Source organism: Silurus aristotelis, assembly GCF_946808225.1.
Source record: "Silurus aristotelis genome assembly, chromosome: 18".
Classification (NCBI taxonomy): domain Eukaryota; kingdom Metazoa; phylum Chordata; class Actinopteri; order Siluriformes; family Siluridae; genus Silurus; species Silurus aristotelis.
In genome coordinates this window covers 4,909,699-4,924,016 of record NC_139591.1, presented here as the reverse complement: position 1 = coordinate 4,924,016, position 14,318 = coordinate 4,909,699, and the positions used below count along the sequence as shown (strand labels likewise).

Here is a 14,318-nt window from a genome sequence, read left to right as displayed (position 1 = left end):
TAAATTAAATTTTGTCCCCATAATATACAGTACAGTATATTTCCAGTTTCAAAACTGTGGAGCATGTTCACACATGTATGGCACTTTAAAAAAAAATTATATAGTATATGTGTGTGTGTGTGTGTGTGTGTGTGTGTGTGTGTGTGTGTGTGTGTGTGTGTGTGTGTGTGTGTGTGTTATAAACATATATAAATATGTTTATCCATTTCTGAACTTAGGTTGATCCATTCTGTTTATATTTGATGTGTTTCCTTTGAATTTTTCTGTTTCTTTTCACTGTCCAAATTTCAGAGAAAACAACTTTTTTAATGGTGAGAAATTAAAGAATTAACGATTTGTTGTTGTTGTTGTTGTTTTCAGGAAAAAACAGCAGAACTGAAAAAAAGATCAATGGATTTACAATGAAATGACTTATTGTCAAATGCAATATAAATATAATTGAATAACCTGGTTTCTGGATTTTTTTTTAGTGTGTTTTGTTTAATACTTAGTTCCCTTTTTAATCTCTTTCTACTGAAATGAAACATTTTTAGTAGAGAACTTCTTAATATGTTTTAGCTTAACTTTGGACTTATTTATCTTTTAGTGTTTTAATTTCTTTCTTGAACTAATTGTAACTTTCTTGAACTAATTGTAAGGTTTCTTATTTGAAATATTTCCTAGTTCATTAATTACACTGTTTTAAATGTTTTAAATTGAAATAAGATATTTAAATGAGCAAATAAACTCTCAAAACCAGTAATATACAGTATATACCTCAAATTACTGACATATTTCTTAGTGTGAAAAAATAAAACAGTGGTATGAGCAATAATGCAAAATAATTCAATTGTCAATCAAAATGAACAGTTCTGTTATAAATTGATTTAAATAGTTTTCTTACTTCGTATTTAAAAAACAAAATGTTTGTGCCTACTGTAGTCATGTTGGATGCAACAGTTCCGGCCACCAAGCACACAAAATAAGACGACAGTGGCCCCAAAAACAATAGCAGGTTGGTTAAAAAACAAAAAAGATTTCCTAATTTAGATCTAAACTTCACTGAGAATAAAGAAAATACAACCGAAGGACTCTGGAGCAAATCTGGGTTAAAATCACTTAAAAACAAATGTAAATATTGGTGATGAAATATAATAGATTTTGGTATGAAGTAAATATAATATCTGAAACAGTTTGTGGCTTGCTGTATTTAAAATAAATCTGACAACTTTTATGGGGATCGAACACTTTTTCAAGTTATTACATTTCCAAAACTACGTATGGAAACATCTACTGATTGTTCTTTAAAGTTTGTTTGTCAAATTATCAGCTGTTATTCAACAGATCCTAGGACTAAATCAACCCCCTAAACCTAAATCGAGAAAAAAAAAGCGACTGTGAATGTTGTGCGTCAGAGGTATGAATTGCACCATGTGCGCAGGAATATCATCTAATAGACTGTTACACCACAAATCCCAAAGCGGCCCATTAGAGTGTCCAGTTTCATTTTACTGTATGAAAGAAACTTGGTAAGAAAACATGTAGATCATTTTCAAGCAACAACAAGGTGTTTTCTTTCTCTTCCAAAAATTTCAGGTTGTCATGTTTGGTGTCTCGTTTTCTCCTGCACGTAACAAAGAACACACAATAGACCATGGGGTTATATCAAAGTGTATTCTTTTCATATAACAGCATGTGTGGATTTTGTAATTCCACAATTTTCCAACGATTGCAAAGTTTAATTTATGAATAATTCATCACAAATAAATTATACACAGTATATAGATGTATTCAATGTTGTAAATCGTCTGTGAGACAAGTTAGTTCTTGTTATAACATATGTTATATGTACAATACAATTGTTCCCTAACCAGCACCTACTCTCTCTCTCTCTCTCTCTCTCTCTCTCTCTCTCTCTCTCTCTCTCTCTCTCAAAAACCACAGCTTGTCATGTTACAGAAAAGAACCTGGAAAGCACCTGCAAAAAACGTGCTGGGAAACGTTTGACAAGAACTTGAACATTTTTTTAAAAAGTGTTAACTAAATGTTTAATAACAAAATAATAATTTTCATTTTCAATTCCATTTTTATAAAACACAGTTAGAATAAAACTGATAAAAGGCTGTCTACCTTGCATGTCCAGGTGTGCAACCTGCCAGTCTTTTTTGGTAAAAGTGTTACCATTGTAAGCACTGTAATACAAAAGTCCTAAGAGGCCATGCATTATAAAAAAAGAAAATCTTTCTTGTTTTCTCATGATCACGACTTCATTTTTTTCATGATTTCAACTTAAGGGATGTTATCTAATTTTCTAATGATTGTAACATAAGTTGTTTTCTCGTGATCAGGACTTAATTTTCTCGATATAACAAACGTTTTTTCTTGTTATCACGACAGTTTTGTCACGATCTCAACATAAAAACATCAACGTAATCTTACGTAATCTTAAGGATGAAGGAGGTTTATGGATGTGGTGATGGAAGACATGCAGGTAGTTGGTTTGAAAGAGGCAGATGTAAAGGACAGGAGGGTATGGAGACGGATGATCCGCTGTGGCGACCCCTAATGGGAGAAGCCGAAAGAAGAAAAAGAAGATTGAGAGAGAGGGGTGTCTCAGATGAGAACCTGACAATTAACTAACCTATTGTTAAGTTGTGATGATGAGAAAACAACTTTTGTTATGTTGAGATGATGAGAAAACAAGAAAAAAAATACTATTATGCATGGCCTCTTAGGAATTCCGTACAATACAGACCAAAATTATAAAGGTAACACTTTTGTTTTTCCCCCAATTTTTCATGAGCTGAACTCAAAGATCTAAGACTTTGTCTATGTACAGAAAAGGCCTGTTTTTTCTCAAATATTGATCACAAATCTGCCTAAATCTGTGTTAGTGAGCTCTTCTCCTTTGCGGAGATAATCCACCCACCTCACAGGTGTGGCGTATCAAGATGCTGATTAGACAGCATGATTATTGCACAGGGCCACAATAAAAGGCCACTCTAAAATGTGCAGTTTTACTGTATTGTGGCGTCACATCCGACGCCATCGGATGTGACCTCACAGTGCACCGTTCTCCATCAAGAGCATAAATCGCCAATGATCAGCAAGAATCACACTACACACAATCACAATAGTGAAACTCCCTTACAATTGGCCCTTCGGGGTAGATAGTAAAAATAAATAATAATAAATATAGAGTGAGTTCCGCTGGGTGGCAGCACCGAGTCCGCTGTGTAAAACAAAATCGGATGTCGAAAACGCCAGCGAAGAAGAAGCAATTGAACGAGTAGGGAAGATGGTGGATTTTAGTGAGTGGTTTACGCTCGTTTCAGGCGCCTTGCAGAAATAAATTCTCACGTCGCACTGCAGCTGGGCTTGTTGCTTCCTCGCCATGTTCAAAAAAGCAAAACGCTGCAACTTCAGACGCCGGAACGAATCCGACGAAGAGAAAGACGAGATTCAGGATGAGCCGGGGCAAGAAGCGCCTCAGCCGCAGCCATGCGGGCCTGGAGGGGACACTACCCACACAACCGGCGCCGAGACGCTTACCACCATCAGCGCCGTCAATAGTCACGGAAATGGAATTCAGACGGCAGCTATGAAGCTTCCTAAAGACAAGAAAAAGAAGAAGGAAAACCGAGAAGAACCGAAAGCCAGTCTGCTCAGCTTCAACGACGAAGAAGGTAGAATAGGTTGTATATTATAGCAGGGCTGAATTTCAAACGAGCGTCTAAAATACAGTGCAAGTGCACTAGATAGGGTACAGAAATGAGTAGTCTAAATTAAGTAAGAAGTGCGTTTCTATAGGGGGAGAGGCGCTGTTTGGGATTCAGCCTGTGCACGACAGAGACTATCATGAATATTCGCAATAGCAGATCCAAAATGATTGGTACACATCGTGTCTCATTCACTTGGAGTTAATTTGGGTCAATAATAAATAATATATATTTCCCCGCCCCACATAAAATACCAAAAAAGTAGAAATAAAAGTATAATACTATCACACAATGATCTACTGGGATTAGTGTCATTGTTTTGAAGGATCCATGTATTGTAACCTTCTGGCAGAGGCAGACAGGATTTCACCTGAAATATTCTGGTGCTTGGTTAATTTAATAAACAACCCAGTCTTCAGAATTCCCTGATCAATTAGCTGCATGTTCAAAATCATGACTGGCCCCACTTTATGTGGGATTGTGTTCTTTATTAATTCAAGCTTTAATTGTATTTCTGTATGTATGATGGATTTAACACTGGCCATATCGCATATTTTGGTTGCCCAGAAGCCTCACTGACATTTACATTACAATTCAGAGTGACTTAAAACTGAGGGTAAAGCAGTGGCCGTTTGGTATTGCTGGGATTTGGTCTTGTGACCTTCCAATTCAGAGTCCAAGGCTAGAATAGATACAAATGTAGAGCTATTGTAATAAACGGTGAGTTAATCCTGCAGTAAAGTGCATTTATGTATGTTAATGTAAAGTAGTGGTTTTAACACCAAAACTCACTTCCAAGAAGATCAGGAGTCTACCCTAACCCTAACCCTAGATCTCGTGCCCTTTACTGTCTTCACTCTCATTGGTTGTCGCTCCCTGTGTGCAAAACATTAAACTGAACAGTAGTCACCAAAAGTCACTTTGAGTCATGTTCCTTTAGCTGTCATTGAGAAAGGAATGCTTTAAAATCTAGTCTGAATGTAGCTTAAAAATAGCTTATTTTGAATAGCTTGTTGAAGTGTCCTTGTTTCTAATGTAGAACATCATCCTTGTACACTCGTCAACATCAGGACGTCACTGGTCGAGGTTTCAGCTTTTCTGCCTCAATTCGCATTTGCTTGCAGGACACGATGGCATGGTGGCCCAGAGGCTCTCCTGCAACATAACCAAATATTAGGAAATGAAAATTCAGTGCTGTAATGATTAAGAAAGCATTTTTCTTTGAATTGGAATCATTTGGATAAATCCAATTTTACCAAGTAGAGGAAAATTAGTAGGATACCCTGACTTCTCCTTCGGTCCAATCATTTCTTCTGATTTCTGAATTTTCTTCTTTTTTTTCTCCATGCTTTTTTAGAAAGTTTTTGGGTTTAGTGAAAACCTGTAAGCATACATCATAAACCAATTTGTACCATCGTTCCCTATTTTCTTAAAGCGTTACTTATAATGAATAAATAGCCTCCAATAGAGTGATGTAAAATATTAGTTATTTAGTTGTAGAATTACACAATTGTTGAATAAGCTTTTGATGATTTAATTCAACTATTTCAGCCACCAGCTTCTTCATTAACTGATACGCTGATGGTTACGGTTAACCGAATAATCTGTTCTAAATAACCTCCCCCTTTTTTTCTCCATTAAATAAAACAATATTCAATCTGCTCCTGAAATGCACCTTATATTTTGTGATATTTCAGTCTGTTTTTTTCCGATTTCAGACGACACTGAAGTGTTCAGGGTGAAGAAGTCAAATCACAGTAAGAAGATTGTGAAACAACTCAAGAAGGAGTACAGAGAGGAAAAGAGCAGCCATGTTGTGCACGAAAAGACGCAACTCGATGGTACGTAACAGTTCAATTCTCCTCGCTATTTTATATACACCGATCTGATATCAGGTTAAAACCCCTGACAGGTGAATAACATTGATCATTTCACTACAATGACACTGAGTTTAAGGATCTGTGGCCATGGCAAGGGCCTGTACCTAAATAGGCTTTATTATTTATCAGGCGGTCACTTTTTGTCTGGAGCGGTTATTAAAGAGGAGCCAGTGGACAGTAGAGGCAGCAGTGAACAAGGGGAAGGTGAGATGGAGGTGGACAGTAATGAAGAACAGGTCGAAGAGAATGAAACCAAGCAAGGAGGAGAATTCTCTCAGGCTCTGTCTGCACTTAGCTCCCTCCGACCAGGTTTGTTCTAAGTTGTTGTTTTTTTGTTTTGTTTTTTTTTTCCCCCTCTTCAATGCTTTTATGCTCTATGCTTCATGTTTTGTTCAGGATGTGGGCACATAAGCATTTAGCAATGTAACTCTCCCTTCAGGTGAGATTCCAGACGCAGCCTTTATTCACGCGGCCCGCAAACGGCGGCAGATGGCGCGGGAGCTTGGAGGCGAAGCTCCGCTCGTGGAGACGGAGGCGTCAAGTAAGCGGCTGGTCCGGGAAGATGAGCAAGGTGGCAGTGACGACGAAGACGAGAAGAGGATCGTGTTCAGTGGCGTCAAACAAAAGACCCAACGTCAGAAAATAGCAGAGGAAATCGGTAAGTGTGCTGTATCGATGTGTATGAGATTTTGCTGCCATCAGAGATCAGTTTTTAAACCTCTGATGTATTTTCTGATGATTTTTTTTTTTTGCTGGTAATGTAATCCTCTGGTGTGTATGTTTGCTCTGGTTGGTTTGGTGTTTAGGAAAAATAATGTTAGATGGTAAAAGTGATTGGTGAGCTGTAAATGTGAAATATTGAGGGTAATGATGTGTTTGTGCCAATGCAGGTATTGAGTGCAGCGATGATGAGGCCTTGAATACTGAAGGACACGATGAAGAAGTCACCCGCTGGGAACAGGAGCAGATCCGGAAAGGCATTAGCATCCCCCAGGTGAGCTCCTTTTTGTTTTTTATTCATCCCACTGCTTTGGGAAATCGGGTTTGCTAGATTTTTGCTGCAGAACCAAAAACCCAGGGGGCGTAGTGCTGGAACCGATATAAGTCTTTTAATAATCGGAACCATAGAAAGGTTAGAGGTTTGCCAGAAGCATTCAACAACACTATTGAGGCATGAAAATGTGCTAAATGAAATAAATATGAATATATTAATGAGTATAATTATATAAATACTAAATGATAAATATTATGTAGTGCACTCCGTGCAGCCGGCATGGAAAAAAGGAAACAGCACATGATGTCAGTGCTTTGCCTCTAGAGGCCGCTCTCGTAATGACAGCGGACTGGAAGGCGGAAAAACTATCTGTGTGGATTTTTGACGATGGTTCCAGCAATCAACTATTGGTGCTGAATAATTTGGCAAAACCGAGCTCTATATAACAGCATACTTCTCAATCATGAAACCCACTGCAGTATCTCCTCCCCTTTTACTTTGGATTTAACTCTGGCTTTACTTATTTGACCTTTGGTTCTGCAGTCAGGGGTAAATTTAATATTTTTCTTTATATACCAAATGCTTCCTAGAGCCATCTTGAAAATCTGAGGTAAGTAATATTACTAATCCTGCCATTTCTGACTGTTGCCCGTTCAGGTCCAAACCAGTCAACCAGAGGACACGAACGTGTATTATCACACTAGCTACGAGAACCAGCAGTATGCAGCACCGTATAGCATGCCCTATGGATACACAGCACTCGGGACAGAAAGTGTAAAGCCTGTGAAAGCGGAGAACGCTGTGCCCTACCCAATCCCAAGTAGCAGCCTCACTCCTATCACTACAGCTCTGGTAAAGAAACGGCTCATGGACAGGTAGGCTCAGGGCAACTTGCTCTTCTCTACTTCCCCCTGTCTACTTTAATCTGACCTCCACGTAGAGTAAACTCCAGCCATATTCGATACAGATACAATACAACTTCCACATATGGGTTTTCCTTCCTACATGATATTCATTTTTGGAGACAGCAAGAAAGTCAATAGAAATGCAATAAAGGAAAAGAAAGATCTTAAATTTCGTCATTTAAACCAGATCTAGCTAACAAAGCTGGCGATGTATGTAATATGCCCGTCATGTCAGATTAGTATAAGAAATAATTTTGCAGGGTGTCAAAGCTACCTGATCAGGGTTGGACATGCTTGTGTGAGTGTGTAAGTAGAAGTCACAGGCTCAGGTCTAGTACGCTGCTCTGCAAGGACCATAGGATCTAAAATGTTTCTCCTGTATGCCAGGCTGAGCTCCATGCGTCAGGGCCGCAATGCCAGCGCCCGGCGCTATGAGCAGATTCAAGAGGAGCTGCAGGCTTCCGAAAGTAGCATCCTGCAGCTGGAGGGGTCCTCGCAGCATGTCGCAGAGCAGTATAAATTCTTGCAAGAAATGCGAGGGTATGTTCGAGACTTGCTTGAGTGTTTCAGTGAAAAGGTAAGAAAATCCCTAGAGACCGTCTTCCCCCTTCCCACCATGTAAGCTTGACTGCTGTCTTTATTTTACGTGTGTAAATGATCTTTTCTGACATACAGTATTGTTGGTGGCCAACCGTAAATATCACAATTTGATTAATTGCATAGAATAAATTTGTCGAATTTAAGTTATTCCATAATCAAAATTGTTTGGAATTTTTTTTACAAGCCGTTCTTGAAGTTTTAATGACCATCCATATTTATTGTTTGCTCTTTTAATTAAAATGCAAATAGAAAATACAGGAAATATGCTAAAAAACTAAAAATAGACTTAAAAAAAATGGCTTCTTCAAGCAAAAGTCAGTATTTATTCTGACCTTCCTTTGTATTAAGCCCATCCTGAACTTTGTTTGTTTTTTTGTTTTGTTTTTTGAAGTCATCTTCTGGTATATTATATAGATAGAAGCCTCATTTAACACTTCCCAGAGTTGTTCTTTAGACTTTGTCTGGAGTTTGTCATCTATAATATTTATGTCTGGACTCTGTGGAGGCCAATTCATGTTTTTCTTTCCAAATATGATTTAACCAGTAATGGACAAAGTACACAAATTATGTACTTGAGTTAAAGTAGATAAGTAAAATATTACTCCAGTAAAAGTGTTTTCTTAAAAATGTTCACTTGAGTAAAGGTACAAAAGCGTTTGCTTTCAAATGTACTTAAGTATCCAAAGTACTATGTTCCTATTATAATTTTTTCACAAGACTTTTTGCTTAATCAACTCCCTTTATGTGAAAAGACTTTAATGTTACTCAGTGCAATAATCTATTAATAGAATGATGGTAATGAGTCAAACACTGATTGATATCGTTTAATATTATTATGAGCCAAAACCTTCTCGCAAATAAGGCCACGGGTGTTCGATTCAGAAGTTTCTTCCATCGTTTATTCCTCTCAAAATGTCTTGCTTGTTGTTGAACTGATGCTGAACTGTATGTTGGTGATTAGATACCACCAAGCGCCAATCAAAACGACCCTGATTGGTGGATTGCTGCGTGATCGACCAGTTACGTTTTAATCCGCTCATAAATAAAAAGGAACAACCGGTTTCACGAAATGTAGTTGAGTAAAAAAAAAAAAAAAAAAAAGATATTTGACTTTGGAATGCAGTGAAGTTTAAGTCTCCCCAAATGGACATACTTCAGTAAAGTACAGATTTGCGTAAAAGCTACTTAACACATTACGTGCTTGGGATCGTTTTCCAAAAGGAACGGCATGCTGAATTAATAAATTTTTGCACACACATTTCTTGTATTTTCTGATAGTGGCCTAAGACTTGCATATTATATTTATTTTTCATTCCATTGTAAGTGCTTTTGCTTCACCAGAGATTTCAATGCCTAAATAAACGTAACATCACTACAGTCTTTATTGTTGTGCAATGACAATAAAAATCTGAAGTTTGTTTTCCCACAGTAGCTCAGCCCGTGTGGGTCTAGCAGTTTCTTTAGCCGTGCTCCCCATAGCAGCTTTTTAACAGCATATCTTTAATTTCAGCTCAAAAGAGGACACGAGGTCATGACATGGCACCTCATTGCATTTGCTGCGGCACAAAAATCGAAGCTCTAAAAGATCCAGTAGAAGCGATCGTATTTATTACCAGTAGACTTGCTAATACACACCAGGCAAACGTTTAAATTGCGTGCTAGTATTTGCTAGCAAATAGAAAATCGAGTAGCCGTTTGACTCTCCTGTGCCCCAGCAGAATGCAGAGAATCTTGAGCACCGGTGCCACTCACTCACTCTCTCTCGCGCTGTCCAACTTCTCAGCCGGGAGCAGCCGTCACATGACCTATCGTATCTTTCAGGTTCCTGCTGTTCTGGAGCTGGAGGCTGCAATGCACCAGTTACTAAGGCAACGGGCGGTGCGGCGAGTCCAGAGAAGACAGGATGATATTAAAGATGAATCATCGGAGTTTTCGAGCCTTTCAAGTCAGTCCATCTTGAAGGTTTTTATTGTTTATTTGAACGGCCTCATTATTTTCCTTTTCCTTCTGTATGATAGCGGCCACATTTAGCCAGACTGCCAGTCCCTGCCCTGTTTGTCAAGAGTCACAGTGCTGCACACACGCCTTTATTTTAGCAGACCGGTTTTACGCTGACAGTTTAAGTGCCCGTTCAGTAGCCGGCATTCCGTGTGCCACTTTCGTTTGTGTGCGTTTGCGCGGGTTCTGAAATGACAACGCGTTCAGATCGCTTGTTAGAAATTACTAAGCCAGTGTGAAACATTGCTAAAGTGCAGCGTAAGTAAGTATGAGTCAGTCAGTTGGGCAAAGTTATGTAATGCAGATTACATAAGAGCCTGAACATATATTTTTTGACGCATATTTACCGTAGTAACTTTGATGAGAATGATTACATTTCATGATAATTCTCACGTTTCGAATGTTCACATAGGTAGAAAATGATTCTTGTAAAGTTGAAGAACATGCCTGGTCATGGGAGATTAATATGTCCCCTGTCTATTGCAGATAAGGCTGTTATGGCTCCAAATCTTGACCCTTTTGGCAGAGATCGTGCAGCCTATCAGGAGCTCAGCAGACAGCGGAGGGTAGCGGAGCGTGAGGCCAGAAGGTACCCTATGTTTGTTTTTATGTATATTATGATGTATTAATTAGTTGTAACACACTATGTGCACTGTTGAATTGAACGCATTTGATTAGCCACATGGGACTGTATGGCAATGAAGCTGCTAAGGATCTCAATATGCAAATCACAGACTGTAAAATTCCACCATCGAAATTCAAACCAATAATAAACTCAAACCGGAATGGGACCTGATGATAACAAATTACATCAAATCGAACCCAACACTAAAGACAACTCCTTAATTTCCATTTCTGAATCCAGACACGAGAAGACCATATATACAAGATGCTTTGACACTCCAAACCTACACATGCTTTCCTGTTAAACGGAGAATAACCCCCAAAATGTCCATAAAACACGTATTAATGCAATGCTTTTCTGCTCAGAAAGTAGGAATCTTCCAACGTGTACAACCACAGAAAATACTAGAATACTTATGTAACCTTAAACTGAAGGGCTTGATATAACTATTGAACTTTGCCATAGTTAAAACCCTGTAAAATGCTATGACATCTTATATAGCCACCTTTATCTTGCCATGGAAATATCCACCGATGCTGGCATGGCATTAAAAGAGATATAAATGAGTATTTGATAAGCCATCATTAGGGAGTAAAAGTAACAGGGCCACGTTTGTGAATTTGGCAGAGCTCGCCGCAGACAGGCTCGAGAACAGAACGGACAGAGAGCCGAACACAAGGAGGGACTGTCCAGCGACGACGAGGAGACATCAACTGACATAACAAGCTTCAACCTAGAAAAAGGTAACTGTCTTAAAATGTCAGTGTAACTGGTTTGCTTTATAATAACTCGCATGCCTTGTAGTGTGTACACAAAATTCACAGTTTGGTTAGAACAGATGGGTAATACAGATGTGTGTGTGTGTATATAAGTGTGTCTTTTACATTTTGATATAAACATTTCTAGATGTGTTCTACTTATTTCAGCATTTTTTAACAAATGTCTTCATTCCTTTCATCCTTCATTTATTCACTCACTCGATATACAGTTTTCTTATTATTTTCTCCTTTATGAGAAACTCTTGAAGCTGGACATAAAATGCAACCGTATCCATAGAGCTCGAATACATGTACCGTTACACACCCAGTGCTTTGGATTCATTACACGAGTCCACTGTTCACACTTCTCACCTTTCCGCTTTCCCACTAGATCGCATTTTAAAGGAATCGAAGAAGGTGTTTGAGGATGTCGTCGACGATTTCCATTCCTTAGACTGCATCAAGTCCCGGTTTGAAGTGTGGAAGAACCTTTACTTCACAAGCTACAGAGACGCTTACATCGGCCTGTGCCTGCCTAAACTTTTTAACCCCCTGATCCGGCTGCAGCTGATCCCATGGTCGCCTCTGGAGGTACTCGTTTTGCCTTTCAGTACCCTGAGTATATGTTAGCAAACTGATAGACTGCTATTGATAAAGCTTGTGGTATGCGATAGAAAAGGGAATATTTGGTATTTCAAATGTACATATAAAAGCTTTGATTGAAACTAGGCTAATTTCTTTTTATTCCATCTCCTGTGTCGGACACGGTCAATGCCGTGAACATCAGTGATTTAGATTATTTATTGACATCCCGTCTTCTGTGTGTAGGAGGACTGCCCCAATTTTGAGTACATGCTATGGTTTGAGACTTTGCTGTTCTACGGCTATGAAGAGCAGAGCACCGGGCACAAAGAGGACATTGATAGCGGTCTCCTCCCTGCTATCGTTGAGAGGGTGGTACTTCCTAAACTCGCAGGTCAGTCCAATTTCTACTTGGAATAAATGTATTATTATGTTATTGTTATCAGTTATCAGACCCAGTCACAGACAGTGAAACACTGAGCGTTCTGTGATTCTTACTACTCATTATCATCTCATTCATGTGCCTGCTGCCACACACACACACACACACACACACACACACACACACACACACACACACACACTGAAATAAACAAGTAATTTCGTTTCCTTTTTAGAAAAATGAAAAATTTTATTGCTAAAACTGCCTGAAAGAATCCAAAACCATTTAGTGCTTTTAATTGCCATATTACACGAAATACAAATACAGCGTGTTCAAAAAGTCCCTCTGCAGTGGCCATGTAGAGTAGGTTATGGGTTTTATTTGTTTAATGAAACTCATAATTATTTTCACTCGTGTATTTATTAACTAAATCTAAAAACTAAACAAAATTTATTGCCAGCTTTAAAACATGCTCCATTACATTAACACCTCCACATGGCCACTGCGGAGGGACTTTTTAAACCCACTGCATATAAATAAAAATATAAAAATCTATTTAAAATGACCTTAAAAACAGTAATGCACTGTACAGTGTTTTCTTTGTTTTAGTCTGAAATTATCCCAAACTTTGAAAATTTTAAATTGCTCTGTTTCGCTAAATTATGTACTGTAACTTGTCAAATGATTTACAAATTACAGAACATTACCCCATACTATTTGTTAAGACACTTGGGTAGACTAGACCATGTCTCGCCTTCGATATTTTTAAGTTACAATGGCATCATTGGAACACATCTGCATCGTAAATCAGGGATCTGTAAGTAGTGTGATCTATTGTGGTGTAATTTTTCATTTCGTCTCGTGTTTTGGTTGATGTTCTCAGTGCTGGCGGAGCAGGTGTGGGATCCACTGTCCCAAAGTGAGACGTGCAGACTTGTGGCCTTTATGCGGCGATTAATAAAGGGCTACCCTACCATTTTACACGGAGACAACCGCAACACACAGGTTGGTATACCTGCTATTACTCTGTTATCTTTAACACGGACATGAACACAGAGGGGAAACCCTTTTTACAATAGTAACTCTGGGTGCAACGGATCGCAGTTGATTCAGCATGCACGTGAAACGAGGCTTAATTGCTAATTTTATTTTACTTGCAGATCAATTGTCATTTTTTCAACGACTATGGACCGAAAAACATTTGAGAGACATGCTAATAATCAGTAAACAACAATGGCCTCAAATCGCAAAAATCTTATCTATGGGAGCATTTCCTTGCAGTAACTTTTGAAAATGAAAAGCAAATTAGCTTTGTCTCCTCCCCTTTTTCTTTTGCCGATATGTCAAATTATCCGATCCTTGAGTTTTTGTGAACATTTAAACCGTCCTGTTTATCAGCTAGATGTTCACTGTGCTCTTTAATTTGAAGTTATTTCACGCGAATATTATTTAAAAAAATATATTTTTTTATTATTATTATTATTATTATTATTATTATAAAAATAATAATAATAAAATACTTGAAACAAATGTAAACTAGATGTGGAGTTTCATGTATTTTTTCCATACATTTTTAATTTAAGGTGTAAATACAATAAACAAAGTTTGCCTATCTATTTATTTTTTTGCCTGAATTTTTTTTATCACATGCTTATAGGAGTTGCTAAGAACAATTGTTGTACGCACACGACGCACGTTAGATGAGGACATCTTCATGCCACTGTTTCCAAAAAGGTATGTTCTAGGCAAGCTATCAAAAGGTATATATTTTTGGACATATGTTAAATCAGTTGACTGAGCGATTTCCTTTTGTTTTAGTGTCATGGAAAACAAGAACTCGAGTCCTTATCTCTTTTTCCAAAGGCAGTTCTGGACCTCAGTAAAGGTAATGTGAAT

At 38.2% G+C, this 14,318-nt stretch overlaps 1 protein-coding gene across 1 annotated transcript in view; it reads left to right on the top strand.

Moving 5' to 3' along the window:
* Nucleotides 1-3,233: 3,233 nt before the first annotated feature.
* Nucleotides 3,234-14,318, top strand: part of paxbp1 (PAX3 and PAX7 binding protein 1) — a 13,471-nt gene continuing 2,386 nt past the window's right edge. The window contains exons 1-15 of the mRNA XM_083568949.1: nt 3,234-3,665; nt 5,417-5,539; nt 5,708-5,887; nt 6,018-6,236; nt 6,469-6,572; nt 7,230-7,447; nt 7,865-8,054; nt 9,899-10,022; nt 10,562-10,664; nt 11,328-11,443; nt 11,850-12,049; nt 12,287-12,434; nt 13,306-13,427; nt 14,080-14,156; nt 14,241-14,307. Coding sequence (XP_083425075.1) covers nt 3,374-3,665; nt 5,417-5,539; nt 5,708-5,887; nt 6,018-6,236; nt 6,469-6,572; nt 7,230-7,447; nt 7,865-8,054; nt 9,899-10,022; nt 10,562-10,664; nt 11,328-11,443; nt 11,850-12,049; nt 12,287-12,434; nt 13,306-13,427; nt 14,080-14,156; nt 14,241-14,307 — 2,283 coding nt within the window. The 5' untranslated portion in view covers nt 3,234-3,373. The remainder of the gene's footprint in view (nt 3,666-5,416; nt 5,540-5,707; nt 5,888-6,017; nt 6,237-6,468; nt 6,573-7,229; nt 7,448-7,864; nt 8,055-9,898; nt 10,023-10,561; nt 10,665-11,327; nt 11,444-11,849; nt 12,050-12,286; nt 12,435-13,305; nt 13,428-14,079; nt 14,157-14,240; nt 14,308-14,318) is intronic.